Source organism: Somniosus microcephalus, chromosome 2, assembly GCF_052327205.1.
Source record: "Somniosus microcephalus isolate GS21.2 chromosome 2, FLI_Smic_1.0, whole genome shotgun sequence".
Taxonomy (NCBI): Eukaryota; Metazoa; Chordata; class Chondrichthyes; order Squaliformes; family Somniosidae; genus Somniosus; species Somniosus microcephalus.
The window spans coordinates 46,249,710-46,269,129 of record NC_140988.1 but is presented as its reverse complement, the minus strand read 5'-3'; the positions used below and the strand labels follow the sequence as shown (position 1 = coordinate 46,269,129).

The 19,420-nt window shown below is 45.0% G+C and overlaps 1 protein-coding gene across 7 annotated transcripts in view; it reads left to right on the top strand.

Moving 5' to 3' along the window:
* abhd18 (abhydrolase domain containing 18) overlaps nucleotides 1-19,420 on the top strand; it is a 102,181-nt gene that overhangs the window by 25,543 nt on the left and 57,218 nt on the right. For all 7 annotated transcript variants that reach the window (XM_086009315.1, XM_086009349.1, XM_086009322.1 and 4 more), the window contains 3 exons: nucleotides 10,691-10,791; nucleotides 17,030-17,108; nucleotides 18,946-19,032. In XM_086009315.1, coding sequence (XP_085865441.1) covers nucleotides 10,691-10,791; nucleotides 17,030-17,108; nucleotides 18,946-19,032 — 267 coding nt within the window. The remainder of the gene's footprint in view (nucleotides 1-10,690; nucleotides 10,792-17,029; nucleotides 17,109-18,945; nucleotides 19,033-19,420) is intronic.

The following is a 19,420-nucleotide window of genomic DNA, read 5'->3' as shown; positions in this document are numbered from 1 at the left end:
CTCGTTCATTTTTTCCCAGTCAGGCACTGAAAGGTCTGTAGCTATAGCAACAGCTTCAGCTAGAGACGCTTGCAGCTGCCTCTTTAGAAGCTGTTGCTAAGCAACAGTGTTTGTTGTCAGATACGGAGATGAAAACCTCTGTATGCCTCAACATTAACTTTGTATGTCCGGCAGTTTTGATAGATCGGCAACACGCCGGTCCCGTCTGTGCCGGATATCACAAAGTTTCCTGTAATAAGGTGCTGCCTAAGGAGGCTTGATAAAATAAAGGCACGCTGTATTAACGGGAGTGTGGTAGCATAGTTGGGGAATTGGTTAAGGGGTAGAAAACAGGAGCAGTAATGGATGTTTTTCAGCATTGAGGGATGTAAACAGTTGTGTCCTTGCATGCTTAATTGAAGATGACCGTAAGCAACATGTCAGATGAAATTTAATGTGCAGAAATATGAATTTATCTTTTGTGAGGATAAGGATTGATATACACTTGAGAAAACGTTGAGGAGCGAAAGAGCATGGATACTTGGGGTTTAGATACACACATTTTTTAAAGTGGGAGGACAAGTTGATAAAGCTGTTTATTTTTTTTTAAAAAGCAAATGCGATCTTTGGTTTATAAATAGAGGTAGAAAGTAGAAAAGCAAAGCGGTAATGCTGAATATATGTAAATCATTGATTGGGCTGCAGTTGGAATATTGTCTGATTTTGGGTGCCTTACTTGAGGATAGGTGTTAAGGCCATGGAGAGGTTGCAAAGCAACTGATGGAGGTGCTCAGAATTGAGGGGTTTTGACCAGGTCAATTGGTGAAAACTATTTCCATTGGTCAGTGAGTTGGAAACTAGAGCACATAAATTTAAAATCATGGAAAGAAAACAAAGGGAGAGGTCAGGAGAATTGTTTTTATGAAGAGGGTTGTTGGATATGGAATGGCATAGCCTCTACCCATCCTGTAAAATTCTATACAAGAAAACATGAATAAACTGTCAGAATGGGTGTGTAATTAACTACATTGTAGCTCTCAGTGCATTGCATCACTCTGTGGTATTTTACTATGTTCTCACAGTTAATACTTGATACTAGAAAATACTACAGTCAGCAGCCATGGTCTTTTCAAAATATGAAAAAAGTAACATTATTGATATTCATCTTTATATAGCAGTGTTGCATGATAAGCACGTGAGGAACAGGCTCCCCCAATAGCTGTGACTTTTACCAGTGAGTGTCTTTGCATTACAAACCAGTAAAGGCAATCCTGTTTGCTGATTTCAGGCAGGGCAGCAGTAGGTGTGTGACAATTAACTTAGAATACCTGGGCTAGGGAAAGGAAAATAAATCAGCCAGAAGTCCTGCTCTTGATAACCGCTGGAAAGTACATGTGTGTTGATGTGCATTAGGGCAACATTGGGCTTGATTGATTTATTGTACTGTTGTAGCTTGCTGCCTCTCATTGTCCAGGTTCTCATGAGGATGGGCCATGTGGTTGAGGTATCCGAGTGGCTGGCGCCAATAGAACCGTAGTGGATGAGGCAGCTTTGGAGATGAGAGGAGAAAATGGAGAAAGTTCCTCCAACTAACTCCATAGTATTATTAATTTATATATACCAATTAAAAATAATAAAACTGTCTAGTTTTTCTACTTTCTAGTTGTGTATTTTCTGCTTTGGTTACATCACCAATTACATTCAGCCGTCGTGGTAGTTCCTACCCAAGTTTAGATTCTGACGTTAGCTATTGATAATTGGGTGAGTTTTAATACACTATAATTATGAATTTGGATATGAGTGCATTGTTATGGGCTCTTCAGATGGTTGAGAAATATAGGCCTAGAGACTAAGAGTGTCTTGAGCTTCCACAAGCTTGATACTATCAGCCTCTTGATAAATATCCATGAGCAGGGCGATATAGAGAAGACTTGGATTTAATTTATAAGCAGTCCAATGTAGCAAGGTGTAACTGGGATGGATCAGGACACAGATTTATTTAAGTACTTGAGTTTTTGAATAAAAAAATCTCCATGAGCAACACCACAGGACTTAAAAACATCAATAACAACACCAACTGGAATTTATATATCGCGCTTTTAATGTAAAAAGAAAAGCGGACAGGGAAATGGATGCTGAGCAGTGGAGGAAGAGATTAGATGGGGTAATTGAAAACCTGATAAAAAGAAGTTGGTTTTTGAGGGAAAGGCAGAGCAGCTTAAAGGGGGAATTTCAGAGAATGGGGCAAAGGCAACTGGAAGAAGTCAATGGTGGTGAATTGAGGGTGCGACACACACAAGGTCAGTGTCAGAGGATTGAAAAGTGTGGGGAGGATATAAGACTAGAGGAGGTTGCAGATAGGGTTGGCAACAATGCTATGGAGAGATTTTAAAACTAGGAGTTTAAATTTAATACTTAGGGGTCATAAAGCCAGTGTAGATCAGCGTGGATGGGGCTAATGGACATCTAGGATATGGGCTACTGAGTTTTGGACAAGCTGGAGTTTGTGGAGGTTGTGAGGCTAGAAGGGAGAGCATTGTAACAATTGGCTCTAGAGGTGACAAAAGCATTGATAAGGGTTTAGTTGTTGGAAGGACTGAGGTGGGCTGGAGGCGGGCAGTGATGCTCAGGTGGAAATAGACAGTCTTGGTGATAGAAAAGATTTGGGATTTAAAGCAGAGCTCTGGGCCAAACAGGACGCCAAGGATTTATATGGTCTGGTTCAGTATGAACGCGTGACTGGATGGAAGATGAGACTCATGAGCTCCAGGGGAAAAAAAGCCGGGAACGGTGCGGGCCTTCGGGACTGTAGGGGGAAAAAAGCTGGGAACGGAGTGGGCCTTTGGGACTGCAGGAAAAAAAGCTGGGAAGGGAGCGGGCTCTGTGGGGGGGCATAAAAGGCAGAAACATCACCGATATCAGCTTCCAGATTAATGCGCAGAATGGTTCTGTGCAGCTTCCGGTCGTTGGCAGCAGTCACTCCATTTCTGATAATGCCAGGAAACCATGGAACTTTTACTAAAACAGTTGGAACAATAGGTATCTCACTTAGACTTTGCTTTCAAGTACTCCTTTTTGTAAAATATGTGCCATAATCGTTTTTGACATTTTAGCAAAATCATCAATTTTCTTCGGCTTGGTGACCCTCAACTCTTGCCTCCCTCCTTTCCTGGACATTCCAGTAATGTCACCATGCATCCCAAAGTGCCTCCATAGTGAGCACTGGAAGCTATAACACTCATTGACCTGAACCCCTCAAGTCATAGGATCCCATGAATAAATGCTACAGTTCAGTGACAACTGCGTGGATCTGATTGAGATAACTGATTACAAATGTAAATTGTCCAAATTATGTTCCTCTTGAACTTGGGTCTTTTATAAAAAATAAAAAAAATCTATTGAGAAATTGGAAAGGGAATTTTTAGACTTCAGTTTCAGTATGAAGCTTTAATAAAGCAAGTGCTAATGACTGGTTGATGCAGTAAAGAATGCTCCTTTGAGAGAAAAGTTTATTGCTGGGTCAAAGTAGAGGGAGCTAAGTATTGCTTCTGATCCTGATACTAGGCTTGTGGAGTGTTGGGAAGACGTAGAGTGAGCTGTGCAGTGCATCTGATCCTTGTCATGCAGTACCTCAGGAATACTTGGTGTGATTGCTAGGTGTAAAGTAGAAGTGGCTCACTGGTGTTTCAGTAGTTAAATGTATTGGCCAGAACTTCCTAGAAACTTGCACCATTACAATAGCGTATCTATGTTTCCAGCACAAAAGTCTGAGGAAAATATGGTGTAAGTGAGTTAAGCCAATTTTCACGCTACTCTAATTTCCTGGGAACTTCTGCACTACCTTGCCCAGACATTCCCTGAAATCCTAGAAAGCTCATTAACATAGTTCCACCCCATTCAAAACATCTTCGGGATTGATTCCTTGATTTACACTAGTTTTTTTGTGGCATGCAGTTACATTGAAAATTCTAGACACAGGTGGGCCCGAGGTTATCTGCTAGCAGCGTAAATTGTGGTTCTCGGATGAATCTCAGCCTGGGAGGACCAATCAAGCATTGCAACTTCATCTCTGCAGTTTTTAATTAATTTTTTGGGGAGTTTTGTTTTGCTCATCTCTTAATATTTTCAGTTTCCCTTACCAGAGTCCTATAAGTGTCTAAAGAATGTATTTTTAGGACCTCCACTTTCCCCCCCCTCCCCCCACCCAACCCTATTCAGAAGGACAAATTAGTTGCAATGGCCGTTCCACTGGGCATTCCCCTATTCACTATTATCATTGTGGAAGCAAAGCAGAGGCTGGAGGCACGTCGCATGAGGCATCATGGCAATAGATGCTGTGGTAAACCACTTTTATCGTTCACTATCGTTACACTATAGTTATCACTGTTGTATTGTTATCACTGTTCTCACTGTTGTATCACTATACGAGGTCGCCTCTTGTCGCGCTGTTATACCTGGGCTGACCACCTCCGACTCCGCCCATGGCTCCACCTACCTGCCCAGGTATAAAGGTAGTCGACTGGCTGGTATTCCTCCTTGTTGGACCCGATCACCCACGAGGGTGGGCTCTGTTATTTAGTCAATAAAAACCTTTAGTTACGTTCCTAACTCGTCGCTTTTTATTGGACGAATTGATAGGTATATCAATTTTATTGACTAAATTTTAAAGATGTCTACTACTGGCCAGCCAGAAGCCCTCCCAGAAGCACAGCCACAGCAGCTTTCAGACACCGGGCTACACCAGCCACACCAGCCGGCTTGGCTGCAAGCCCTCAAACCACCGTACCTGGATCTAAACCCACAGGCAGCAAACTCAGCCCTCGACTTCAAACACTGGCTGGGCTGCTTCGAATCCTACCTGGAAGAATCCGGCGTCCCTCAGAGATCCAAACTAAGAGTTCTGAACGCCCAAGCGAGCCCGAGAGTATACGCACTCATCCAGGACACGACTACATACGAGGCCGCTATCAACCTACTGAAACAGCAGTACCGGAGCCCGGTAAATTACATGTACACCAGGCACCTCCTAAGATCCCGCCCGCAACAGCCAGGAGAGTCTGTAGCTGAATTTTTACGGGCGCTAAGAGCACTCGGCAGAAACTGTGACTTTAAAGCGGTGACGGCTGTTGAAAATACGGAAGATAATATCCGCGATGCCTTTGTGAAAGGCCTACGGTCCGACTACTCACGGCAAAGACTGCTTGAAGCTAAAGACCTCGACCTGGACAAAGCTGAAGCCCTCGCTCTCTCCCTAGAGGTGGCCCATCAGGACCAGGAGGCGTTTTCCGGGTACTGCTCGCGACCCTGGGACTCGGGCCCGACCCCTACCGCAATACCCTTCGCAGCGCCGCCCCCGGGACCTACCTCAGCGTCAGCGTCCCGGACCCGACCGGGACCGCCACCCCCGGTACCGGCTCCGACATCGGGCACCCGCGATCGGGCCGCCGGCTGCTTTTGCGACCAGGAGAAGCACCCGAGGTCGCGCTGCCCAGCCAGGAACTCTACCTGCTCAACCTGCAGGAAGAAAGGCCACTTCTCTAAGGCCTGCAGGAGCGGCTCTTCAGAGGCCAGCAGTGCCTCATGCGAACTGTGGGGGCGGCCATCTTCTTTCAAGGCAACTGAGGCCAGCATCCCCACACGTGAGTCATGGGGGTGGCCATCTTTGATCAAGGCAACCGACCCCAATAGTGCCTCGTGAGTTATGGGAGCAGCCATCTTCTCCGCCATTTTGTCCTACCTCGTGGGAGATGCCATTGTACCCACCTCGCCCGACTGCCACCGGGCCTCCGGACCCGACGACCGCCTCGCCCGCAGACGACAACGACTCGCTTACCTACACACTAGCCTCCGTCACCTGTCCAAGTCGATGATGGACATCAAAGTAAACGGCCACGCCACGACCTGCCTGTTCGACAGCGGAAGCACGGAGAGCTTCATCCACCCAGACATGGTGAGCCACTACTCCCTCCCTGTCCTGCCAACGCGCAACCGAATCTCGATGGCATCGAGGTCCCACGCCACGGACATTAGCGGCTACTGTGTTGTGACCTTGTCGGTTAAAGGTACGGAGTATAAAAATTTTAAACTCCTTGTCCTCCCCCAGCTCTGTGCTGCCGTCCTACTAGGGCTGGACTTCCAATCCCACCTCCAAAGTGTAACCCTAGCATACGGTGGACCCCTCCCCCCACTCACAGTCGACAACCAGCGAATGTTAAACCGCCCACCGCGTAACACCTGCAGCCTATCCACCCTCAAGGTGCCGCCACCTTCCCTGTTCGCTAACCTCACCCCCGACTGCAAACCCGTCGCTACCAAGAGCAGGCGGTACAGCGCTGGGGACAGAGCCTTCATTAGCTCTGAGGTGCAGCGCCTCCTGAAAGAGGGCATTATCGAGGGGAGCAACAGCCCCTGGCGTGCCCAGGTCGTGGTCGTTAAGACCGGCGATAAAAATCGCCTGGTCATCGACTACAGCCAGACCATAAACAGATACACCCAGCTGGATGCATACCCCCTTCCCCGCATATCTGACATGGTCAATCAGATTGCACAATACCGCGTATTCTCGACCATCGACCTTAAGTCGGCCTACCACCAACTCCCTATCCACCCCGAGGACCGCCAGTACACCGCCTTCGAGGCGAATGGGCGCCTATACCACTTCCTTAGGGTCCCCTTCGGTGTCACCAACGGGGTCTCGGTCTTCCAAAGGGAGATGGACCGGATGGTTGACCAGAACGGACTGCAGGCCACATTCCCCTATCTAGATAACGTCACCATCTGCGGCCGCGACCGGCAGGACCATGACGTGAATCTGGAGAAATTCCTCCGTACGGCCCAACGGCTGAACCTCGCCTACAATAAGGAGAAATGTGTGTTTAACACCTCGCGCCTTGCCATCCTTGGCTGTGTAGTAGAGAACGGACTCATCGGCCCCGACCCCGAAAGAATGCGCCCCCTCATGGAGCTACCCCTCCCCCACTGCCCTAAGGCACTTAAGAGAACCCTGGGGCTCTTCGCCTACTATGCCCAATGGGTGCCCAATTATGCGGACAAAGCCAGACCCCTCATGAAGTCCACATCCTTCCCCCTCACGGAGGAAGCGTGCGCGGCCTTCTCCCTCATCAAGGGAGACATAGCCAAGGCCACTGCACGCAGTGGATGAGTCCATCCCCTTCCAAGTGGAGAGCGATGCATCCGACTTCGCCCTAGCCGCTACCCTTAACCAGGAGGGGAGGCCGGTGGCCTTCTTCTCAAGGACCCTACAGGGCCCCGAGATCCGACACTCGTCGGTCGAGAAGGAAGCCCAGGCAATTGTGGAGGCGGTACGGCGCTGGAGGCATTACCTGGCAGGTAAACGATTTACCCTCCTCACCGACCAACGTTCGGTTGCTTTCATGTTTAATAACAAGCTGAGGGGCAAAATCAATGACAAGATCTTGAGGTGGAGAATCGAGCTATCCACCTACGATTATGATATCTTGTACCGGCCAGGTAAGCTGAACGAACCCCCTGATGCTCTTTCACGAATTACATGCGCCAGCGCGCATATTGATAGACTTCAGACCCTCCACAACGACCTCTGCCACCCCGGGGTCACCAGACTTTACCATTTCATTAAGGCCCGCAACCTGACCTACTCCATCGAGGAGGTCAGGACCATGACCAGGAACTGCCAGACCTGCGCCGAGTGCAAACCGCACTTCTATAGGCCGGACAGAGCAAGCCTGATCAAGGCCACCCGCCCCTTCGAGCGCCTGAGCATCAACTTTAAGGGGCCTCTACCGTCATCTGACCGCAATGTGTACTTCCTCAACATCGTTGATGAGTACTCCCGTTTCCCTTTTGCCTTCCCCTGCCCAGACATGACCAGTACCACGGTCATCAAGTGCCTGAACGACCTCGTCGCCTTGTTCGGGTTCCCGAACTATATACATAGTGACCGGGGCTCCTCCTTCATGAGCGAGGAACTCCGTCAGTTCCTACTAGCGAGAGGTATTGCAGCAAGTAGGACCACCAGCTACAACCCCCGAGGGAACGGCCAGGTGGAAAGAGAGAACGCGACGGTATGGAAGGCCGTCCTCTTAGCCTTAAAGTCTAAGGGCCTCCCAACCTCCCGCTGGCAGGAAGTCCTCCCGACAGCGCTGCACTCCATCCGGTCACTACTTTGCACTGCCGTTAACGCCACCCCCCCATGAACGAATGTTTGTTTTCCCCAGGAAGTCGACTACGGGAACCACTCTACCAACCTGGCTGACCTCTCCGGGGCCCGTCTTGCTGCGAAAGCACGTGAGGGCCCATAAAACGGACCCCCTGGTCGAGAGGGTGAACCTCCTGCACGCCAACCCCCAGTACGCCTACGTGGCTTACCCAGACGGGCGGGAGGACACTGTCTCCTTACGAGACCTCGCACCCTCGGGCACTCCGGAGACACCACCTTTACCCCCCCCCCCCCCCCCCACCACCCCCCCAATTCCAGCCCAGGTAGACGGCATGCCGGAGACCCCACGAGCCTTCGCCGACCACGCAGACACCAGCAATTAACACCGAATAATGCAGCACCGCCGCTGCGACGATCGGAGAGGCTTACGAGGCCTCCGGACAGACTGACATACCAGAACTGGTAGTACACTTCACCCCGCCGGACTCAAATCTAAACAAGGGGTGAATGTGGTAAACCACTTTTATCGTTACACTATAGTTCTCACTGTTGTATCACTATACGAGGTCGCCTCTTGTCGCGCTGTTATACCTGGGCTGACCACCTCCGACTCCGCCCATGGCTCCACCTACCTGCCCAGGTATAAAGGTAGTCGACTGGCTGGTATTCCTCCTTGTTGGACCCGATCACCCACGAGGGTGGGCTCTGTTATTTAGTCAATAAAAACCTTTAGTTACGTTCCTAACTCGTCGCTTTTTATTGGACGAATTGATAGGTATATCAGATGCATGTTCTGAGTTTTTGTAGTGCTTCCACCCAAGGTGCCTGGGACCTGGCATTGGTCACGTCGCTTCTGTAATCTATGGAAAGCCACTATGTTTGCTGCGGTGTATGCCAAGTAGTTTCCCAGGAAATCATGGCACAAGTTTGCATCAGGAAGATTGGTGCACGAACCAGCGTACCTTATGGCAAAATTTGCTGATTATGTCGTTCTAGGAAATTCCTGACTTTTTTTGGCTTGAACAATTCAAACCAGCAAGGTCCTTGGCCAGCGCAAACTTATCTATACTCCAATAGAATAGCAATGGAAGCATGCAATTGGTCTCATTACCCCAAGGATAAATTGTCCACCATTCTTGCTAGTGACTGCTACCCACCAATCTCATAGATAGGGACTGGGTAGGTTGCAGCAACCATAACCTTATTGCTTGCTGACACGTGTCCTCATTCATGTAGAATTATGCAAATAAGGATTTAAAAAAGGATGCAGACTTTGGGAGAGAAAAGCCTTGATAAATGTTTTGTAGAAGGGAGAATGGTGGGAAGGGAGGAGGTAAAAGGCAAGTGTTTCATCTCCTGCACTTGCACAGAAAGGCACTGTGGGAAGGGGAGGGAATATTGGGGGTGATTTGAGGAGTGGACCAGGGTGTTGTGGAGGGAATGGTCCCTTTGGAATGCTGGGAAGGGAGGTGAAGATGTGTTTGGAGATGGCGGAGGATTATCTGTTGAATGCTGAGGCTGGTGGAGTGGAAAGTGAGGACAAGAGGGAACCCGATCGTGGTTCTGGGAGGGAGGGGAAGTGGTGAGAGCAGAAGTGCGGCAAATGGGAGGGACATGGTCGAGGGCTCTATCAACCACGGTGGAATGGAATCCTCGGTTGAAGAAAAAGGAAGACACAAAGGAACCACTAGTATGGCAGGTGGTATCTTCAGAACAGATGAGGTGGAGAAACTGGGAGAATGGAATAGCTTTACAGGAAGCTGGGTGGGAGGAAGTGTAATCAAGGTAGCTGTGGGAGTCAGTGGGTTTGTAGTGGATATTGGTCGACAGCCAATACCCAGAAATGGAGATAGGGAAGTTGAGGAAGGAAAGGGAGAGTCTGAAATTGACCATGTGAAGGCAAAATTGGATTCAAAGTTGATGACATTTTTCAGTTTGGGCTGAGAGCAGGAAATAGCACCAATACAGTCATCAGTACTAGAAAAAGAGATGAGGGAGGGGACCAGAGTAGGACTGGACCAAATCATGGTCGACATATCCCACAAAAAGGCAGGCATAGCTAGGACCCAAAAGTGTTCCCATAGCAACATCTTTTATTTGGAGCAAGTGAATAGAGTCAAAGGAGAAGTTCAGCCAGGCAGAGGAAGGTGGTGGTGGATGGTGACTGGGCCTACGTTAAAGGAAGAAGCGGAGGGCACTCGGGCATTCCTGGTGGGAGTTATAGGTGTGTAGATGACTGGACATCCATGGTGAAATGGAGACGGTTAGGGCAGGGGCTCTGTCTGCTTTCTTGGTTCAGGAATTGTGTCTGTCTCTCTCTGGATCAGATGTCTGAATAGAGCAAGTCTATGCTCAAAAGCCCGAGGAAACTCTGGGCAGCTGTCCGTGAGGTGAATGGCGAACGCCGTTCCTTTGCTGCTGAGAGCAAAATCCAGGCCTCTATGTTTTGGGAAAACTTGAGAAGTGAGATAATAACCATTAAACTTCAAAAAAGAAATCGTTTTTTTGTGTTCACAAAGGAATAAAATAGTAACTGAAAGCTGTTTGTTACAGATGGAAGAACAGGCTGATTGTCAGATCATGGATGGACACTTCGTGTCTCCACTGGATCATTATCTACCAGGGATTATGCCAGCTGAATCTGTCAAAGCTAGGTAAGGAAATAAAGGCATACTAATGAATCCTCAATGTTTTTGCATTTTTTTCCTGAGCTGTGTGAAATTTCTCCTTATTTAACAAGGTAAAAATAATTGTTGGATCCTTCTGGCTGGGATGTACAGATACACTCAATGTTCCAAGTGTTTTCCAATGACATCCTGAATGGTCATTTATGTAACCGAGTTTCCATTAATTTGCATTACTAGTATGATATAAATGCAAACGTGAGCTGCTTGTCCCTATGCCAATTTGCACGTGTCTCGGGTAACAATCCAGTGGTTATTATCTGAGGTTCTGCATTTTAATTTTGACATTAGCTCCTCAAATTCTCTGGAACCTCATTCCTAGTTCTACCTATGTTGTTGGTTCCTACGTAGACCACGACAACTGGATCCTCCCCCTCCCAAGTTCTTCTGCCGTGAGGAGATATCCTTAACCCTGGCAGGCAACACAGCCTTCGGAACTCCCGATCACTACTGCAGAGAACATTATCCTCGAGTGTACTGTCCCCTACCACTACAACATTCCTTTTCACCCCCCCCCCCCCCCCCCAAACACTTTATGGCCTCCTGTACCACAGTGCCGTGGTCAGTTTGCTCTTCCACTCTGCAGACTTTGCCCTCATCCACACAGGCATCAAGAACCTCGTACCTGTTGGATAAGGTCAAAGGCCGAGGCTCCTCCAGCGCTGCACCTGGGGTCCTCTTACCTGTCTGATACGCAGTCACACCCTCCTGTCCCTGACCACTAACCAGACCTGTACCACTACCTACCTTAAGAGGTGTGACAGCATCCTGGTTCAAAGTGTCCAGGTAACTCTTCCCCCTCCCTGATGCCCTGCAATGTCTGCACCTCAGACTCCAGCTCAACAACTCTGAGTTGAAGTTCCTCGAGATGCAAACACTTACTGCCGAAGTGGTCGTCCGGGTTCGTGATGCTCTCCACAAACTCCCACATGCTGTAGTTGCAGCACACCACCTGCCCTGCCATCCCTATATAACCTTGTTTGTTTCATTTAATTAATTAAAGTTTATGCATTTAATCAACTTGGCTTATAGGTTTGTTTTTTTAGAAAATTACTTGATCTAGTTTAAGTTATAGGTAGATAAATTAAATATTTACCTTTAACACAAATCACTACAAGTATTGGAGGCAAAAAGCAGCATCTCCTTCTCCATCTATACTGAATTCCCACTCTCCAAATTCGCAACTTAAACACTCTATGATGCACTCTGTTTAAGACCACTCTGTGCAGACCACTCTTGTCACAATTAACTATCTATCACAATTCTTCATCGTGACATTTTTTAGGTAACTTCTAATTACGCCTATTAACACTGTTTAAGGGGAAGGGTATTCTATGGGTAAGTATCTATGAAGCAAAATGTTTCCCTAATCAAACTATTCAGATGCAATGGTCCTACAGCAGGTTGTTGTGACCTGATACTTTGAATTAGGTGGAGGCTGATGGGCATTTACTCCTTTCAGTGGGATCACATCTTTTGTTTCTGGATTCTTAGCAAGGTGGCTAGCCTTTAATTTAGAAGTGTAGAGCAATACTTAGCCAACACTAAGTTATTAAGGTTGATTGCTTTTGATCAATATCCAGAAACAATAAGGATGCTGATCCTGCTGGGAGGTTGCAGAAGTGAAACTGAAGCCCAACAAGAGAGGACTCACTGCTGCATTTAGTAATGGGAAATGAACCAGAGCAGATAAGAGAAGTAAGCAAAGGGGAGCATCTAAGCAATAGTGATCACAACACAATACGGATTAAGCTCATGATTTGAGAGAGACATGAGTGAGACAAAGGTTGGAAAAAGTTAATTGAGGGGGATGAGGAAGGTAAACTAGATAAAATATTGAGATAGAACAGCAGTGGGAAATATTTAAAAAGATGATCAATAGAGTTCAGGAGAAGTAAATTTAGCTAAAAAACATGGGCAAACTAGCCAATAACACGACATCATGGATGGATAAAGAGATAAGGATAACATTAACATTTTTAAAAAGGTGTACACTTAAGTACATTGACAAAAGGGAATACAAATAGGTTAGGAAAGAAGTCAAGAAAACAATTGGGAAAGCAAAGAGGAATTACGAATATAAAAATAAATTGTTAAGTATTCTACAGACACACAAATAACAAAAGTAAAATTAAGATAAGGATAGGACCACTAAGGGATGCAAAAGAGAAACTCATAGCTAATGACTGTGAAATGCCAGGAATATTGAATAGTTACTTTTACCAGGGAAACTAACAAGGTGGACATGACATACGAAGAGATCAAAATGATATCAAGACATTTAAGATAGAAAGGAGGGAGATAATAAACTAATTAAACTTAGAATCATATAGCACAGAAGGAGGCCAATCGGCCCATCATTCCTGTGCTGGTTCTCTGAAAGAGGTACCTATTAGTCCTATTCCCCTGCTCTTTCCATAGCCCTGAATTGTTTTCCCTTTTTAAGTATATCCAATTCCCTCTTGAAAGTTACTATTCAATCTGTTTTCACCGCCTGTTCAGGCAGTGCATTCCAGATCATAACTCGCTGAGTTAAAAAAAAAATTCTCCATCTCCCCTCTGGCTTTTTTGCCAATTATCTTAAATCTATGTCCTCTGGTTATCCGCCCTCCTGCCAGTGGAAACAGTTTCTCCCTATCTAATCCCCTCATAATTTTGAACACGTCTATTAAATCTCATCTTGACCTTCCTTGTTCTAAGGAGAACAATCCCAGCTTCTCTAGACTCTCCACCACATAATTCCCTCATCCCTGGTACTATTTGTTTAAATCTTTGCGTCTTGACATCCGCTTCACTGTCCTTTAAGGAATGAAATCTCTCGCCCTTACCCGGTCTGGCCTATATGTGACTCCAGACCCACAGCAATGTGGTTGACTCTTAACTGCCCTCTGAAATGGCCTAGCAAGCCATTCAGTTGCATCAGACTGCTAGTAAAAACAATAAGAATAAAACCAGACGGACCACGTGTGATCAACCTAGGCCCTGGATTCGGACATGGCAAAGGCATACCCAGTCAACCTTGAAAAGTCCTCCTCACTAACATCTGGAGATTTGTGCCAAAATTAGGAGAACTGTCCCACAGACTAGTCAAGCAACAGCCTGACAGTCCTATTCACAGAATCATACCTTTCAGCCAACGTCCCTGACACTGCCATCACTATCCCTGGGTATGTCCTGTCCCACTGGCAGGACAGACCCACCAGAGGTAGCGGTGCAGTGGTATATAGCTGGGAAGGAGTGGTCCTGGGAGTCCTCAACATTGACTCCGGACCAACTTCCCTTTTAAGCTGCGTGGGCTCCAAGCATCCTGCATAGCCAGCTTTTCAATGTAAAAATCGCATGTGCCCAGTATTTTGAATGGCCTGCACAGCCCCTTAAAGGGGCCATGGGTGCCAAAAAATATTAGAGGGAACATTGCTCTGGACCCCATTAAGTCTCATGGCATCAGGTCAAACATGGGCAAGGAAACCTGCTGATTACCACCTCCTACCCTCCCTCAGCTGATGAATCAGTGCTCCTCCATGTTGGACACCACTTGGAGGAAGCACTGAGCATAGCAAGGGCACAGAATGTACTCTGGGTGGGGGACTTCAGTGTCCATCACCGAGCGGCTCAGTTGCTCCACTACTGACCAAGTTGGCAGAGTCCTGAAGGACACAGCTGCCAGATTGGACCTGCGACAGATGGTGAGAGAACCAACATGAGGGGAAAATCCTAGTTGATCAAGTCCTCGCCAATCTACCTGTTGCAGATGCATCTCCATAAATGATTTGAACTCTGAAGTACAATATCAATTTGCAGATGACACTAAATTAGTGGTATAGTTAATACTGAGGAAGGAGTTAACAAACTTGCAGAATGGGCGTGTAAATGGTAAATGAATTTCAATATAAGTGTGAGGTCATGCATTTTGGCGGGAGGAATAAGGACACCACCTACGCCTTTGAAAATAAGAGTCTAAATGGGGTAGAGTTGCAAAGGGATCTAGAGGTACAGATTCACAAATAATTAAAAGTAGCAACACAGGTTAACAAAGCTATAAAAAGTGCAAACAAAGCATTGGGGTTCATTTCTAGAGTTATAGAATTGAAAAGACAAGTTATGCTAAGCTTATAGAACCTTGGTTAGACCACACTTCGAGTATTGTGCACAGTTCTGGTTTCCATATTACTAAAAGGATATAGAAGCACGAGAAAAAATGCAAAATAAAAAATTACAAGGATGATACCAGAGCTAAGAGGGTACAACTATAGGGCAAGACTGAATAAGCTGGGTTTTTATTTCTCCAGAAATAGGAAGACTGAGAGATGACCTGGTAGAGGTCTTCAAAATTAAGTTGTGAAATTGTGAAGCGCCTTAAAGGGGTTAAAGGTGCTACATAAATACATGTTGCTGCTATGAAGGGGTTTGATGGGGTAGACATAGTGAATGTTTCCACTTGTGGGGATTCCAAAACTAGGTGCCACAAGATAGTCACCGATAAATCTAATAAGGAATTCAAGAAACTTCTTTACCTAGAATGGTGAGAATGTTGAACTCGCTACCTCATGGAGTGGTTGAGGCGAATAACACAGACGCATTCAAGGGGAGAAGCTAGATAAGTACATGCAGGAAAAAGGAGTAGAAGGATATGTTTGGCTCGGATGAAGTAAGATGGGAGGAGGCTCGTTATGAGAATTTGAATCTGACACCAAATATGATTGCAACTTAAACCTTTTATTGTGCGCGCGGCCAAGTCTTGACATACTCAATGTCTCTTAAGCAGTAGTCATACAGAGAAATAAACGCATATACCCCGTTTTTCCTATGGGTAGAGATGTAATCATCATCAAACCTTTCGTTCTTGTCTCAAAATTGTGAAGGAAAACTCAATCTTTATAGGCCTTTAATCATGCATACTGTCCTGGATGATTCATTATAATGTGACAGTAGTTATTGTGAACAAGACCCCCCCCCCAGAAATGAGGTGGTTCCTACAAAACACCAGATGCTAACCTGTTTACCATCTTGGGCTCATTGTCCCGCTTCCTATCGCTATCCTGGCTATCTCGCTTCACACTGCATTGACAAATTGATGAATCTGTGGCTAATTGTCTCTGGCCACGTTTAAGGGCTTTCACCCAACAGTTTCTGTAACAGTGTGATGAAGATTTCAGTATGCCACTACATATTTAGAGGCCAAGAATAATTTCTAGCCTCAAAGATTAATGATGACTAGCTCAAAGTCACATAAACAAATACAAATCTTCAGCCTGTGCTTTGTCAAGATCATTCACAAGATCACATAAATTTCCACCCCCTGTCATGTTGAAGATTTGAAGATCTACTGTTCAATATAATACTGTCAAGTTCTGTGTTTATTTTAGTTATGCATTATATCACAATACATTGTAGTCTTGGTTATGCAAAATGTAGCACTGAAAATATTTTTGGATAGTTACAAAATTTGAATAGTACATTTGTTTATAGATGGATTACTCAGATAATTAACATAATAATTATTGCATCACTAAAGACCAACTAACAGCCAATAAAAAATAATAATTTCAACATATTGTGAAAAAAATTTGTGGTACTCAACATCCAATAATTAAAATTAAGTAACCACCTGATAGCCCACTGGGTAAGTGCACTGTATAGTGTAGTACTGAGCAGTACAGAACAGAAGGGTCCCAGGTTTCTGTGATCTCAGTTGGGCTGATATCATTTGGGGTGGTGTTAGAAATGGTCTCAATTTCTTTGGGCTTGGGGTGGGAAAAAATGGCGAGTATCCTATATATGGTCACTATAGTAATTCCTGTTTAAAAGTGAATATATATACATAGATATCTTGTTAAGGTCAGGATTGGACTGAATTTGATGTTGCTGTGGATTAATCGGGGGTAAGGAGGGGAAAACTATGCCAACAGAATTCAAGATTTAGCATAATCTATTCTCAATCTAAAGATTGTTTTTACCAAGTCCTTACTACTTTATCTGGAGAAAAGGCCAAAATATGGTGCTGATTAATAATAAATTGAAATATATTAAGCATATTTAAAATTGTGTTTCTTCACACTGAACAGACAATACAGTTTGCATGTTAGCTTTCTAAGATATTAAGTATATATCAGATGTTTTTTTCAGTCTAGGTTCTGTTTAGGATTTATGATTATCACATCAATGTACAACTAGCCACGTGAAGTTACTCACACTGCCATTGCTGCAGGTTTCAGTTTATAGTTCCGAAAGAATGGAAGAGTAAATACCGACCTGTATGTGTTCATCTGGCTGGCACTGGAGACCATGTAAGTGGAGAGAGTAACAGTGATTGTTTTAAGTTTTTCTGAAGTAATTAATGTAAAGTAGCCTGATGTATGATTTCTTAAATACATGACAGTATTGTACCTTTAAAACAAATTTAAAATTGTGATGGGGTTATTTTTGTATTCGCAGCATTATTTATTTCTTTGCTGCAAATATTTGCTCTCTTTTTAAAATACATTGACCTTTTGCTAGAATGTGATTCCACGAATGCTGGTCACACAAGTGATCATTTTTCATATAGAAGTCTTGACAAAGTACCAGTGGGTTACTTGATTGTGAGGGGACATTATAGTTGACCCAGATCCTGCCCTTGCTTTTCAAAAAAGTTTCTCTCCTTCATCTCTCTTGCTCCCTATGCACCATGCCAAACTCCTCGAGTATAATACCGACTATTCTGGATGCCTGATGATAGGATTGGACTCGGTTGTGTTAACCCCCCCCCCCCAAAATGGTTGAATAGCCTGCTAGCATTCTGCAGCACATTAATGGGCACTTGAGCGAGGTGCTGGAGAATGACTAATGCCTGTGGAACCGTACCCCAGCAACAAGTCCGCACCTTCAGAAAAATTGGTTTGCATGTTTCATAAAGAAAAGGAACTGTTCTAATTTCTCCGCCCTATCTTCCTCCAACCAGGCCCCCCCCCCACCCCCCCCCCCCCCCCCCAAAAAAAAAAATTGGTGAATGTACTACTTGGTATGGTACTAAGGAGCACAAGTCATGAAGGCCCACATTTTACTCCTAGTCTGTGCTGAGTTAACTGATTGCCACCTGAGCTGTGATTGAGATCCTACATTGCTGTAAGCATACCTGGGCTAATGAAGGGAAAAGTCATACAGGGTTCCAGCTCCAAATTGTTAGCTTGTGACCCCTTCCTAGAAAGTACATGTACACAGACAGGGTCAAACATGGTGATGGTGACCTCCGTGGTGGATTTGCCTGCCAACACCCATTATTCCGGCTCTCTTACAGAATGGCTGCTTATGCAGGGTGTAGGTGGTCTGCCAGGATCCTTGGGAACTACACCTCAATTTGGGCTTTTGCTACCAGATACTAAGTTTTGTTGGTGACTGAGCTTGTAAAAGGTTTTAGCCAGCTAACAAAGTAGCAATTTGGAGTGAGTTGCAGCCTTTGTAGCACTGGGGAATCTGCTTGTCTTGATCATGTGGATAGAAGTTTCAAATCCCTTTTGCCAAAATCTTAGGCACAGTTTTTCCTTTGTGCTGGACTCCTATAATGCCCTGCAGGGCTGCTGAGTAAACGAACAGTTTGAGTGAATTTCTTATTAAACTCTGTTTATCTTAAAATGTTGAGATGAACACACAATTTTCACATGTCACAACTAAGTCCCAGTACATAGAGAATTGGCTGCAATGGTCAGTCAGTTATAGTGATGATGATTTGGGCGCCTGGCCATATTGATGACTCTACCTGGATTCTACTGTATAATCAGGACTGAAAGTTCTAACATTGCTTTGAGTGTCGGTATTTACACCATTTTCATTTCGCTCCCGAAATGTGAAACTCCTGCATATTTACTACATAGTTGCAGTAACTGTGTACGTGTACACAAAAACTTCAGGAGTGTATTTTTCAGGGAGGGGAAGAAAGCTCGGGGTTGGTTACAAAATAAGAAAATATAAATCTGGATGTTATAAATTGTGTTACTTGTAGTAATCTCACAATAAGTGCGTATTGACTTGAAAAGTGACATGACTGGGTTTAAAAGTGTTGTCACCTTAAGTTGTTCGTGGCTTTTAATTAAATTCTTTACACACTAAGAATTTCATTTAACATATTTCCCTTCAAACTATTCCTAGTTTTACTGGCGAAGACGCACTTTGATGGCCCGTCCAATGATAAAGGAAGCATGCATTGGATCACTTCTTCTGGAAAATCCTTACTATATCCTTTGTGAACATTTATAAATTTTACTGTGACAGTAAATGCTGCAAAGCTACACTAAATATTTTGAGAAAGCTTAGTTTGGAATTGTGATTTCAAAGGGCTGTTTCCTGACTAGTTGATAGAGGTCAGATCAATAAACTACATTTTCTAAAACAACCTTGGGAAGTAAAGCTTTTTCTTTTAAAAGAAAAATGGTACAGCCGTTTCTGGATGTATTGTAAGTTTTTATTTGTTGTCATGTTCATTTTTTAAAGAGGGAATCATGTCCATATTTTTTTAAATTAAAGAATTTAACTTGATTCTTAAAAATAATTTCAAAGATGAATGCTGTTTACTTTAATGGAGGAACCTGTCCTGTTTGAAGTCCTAAGCCCTGAATAGTGAAGA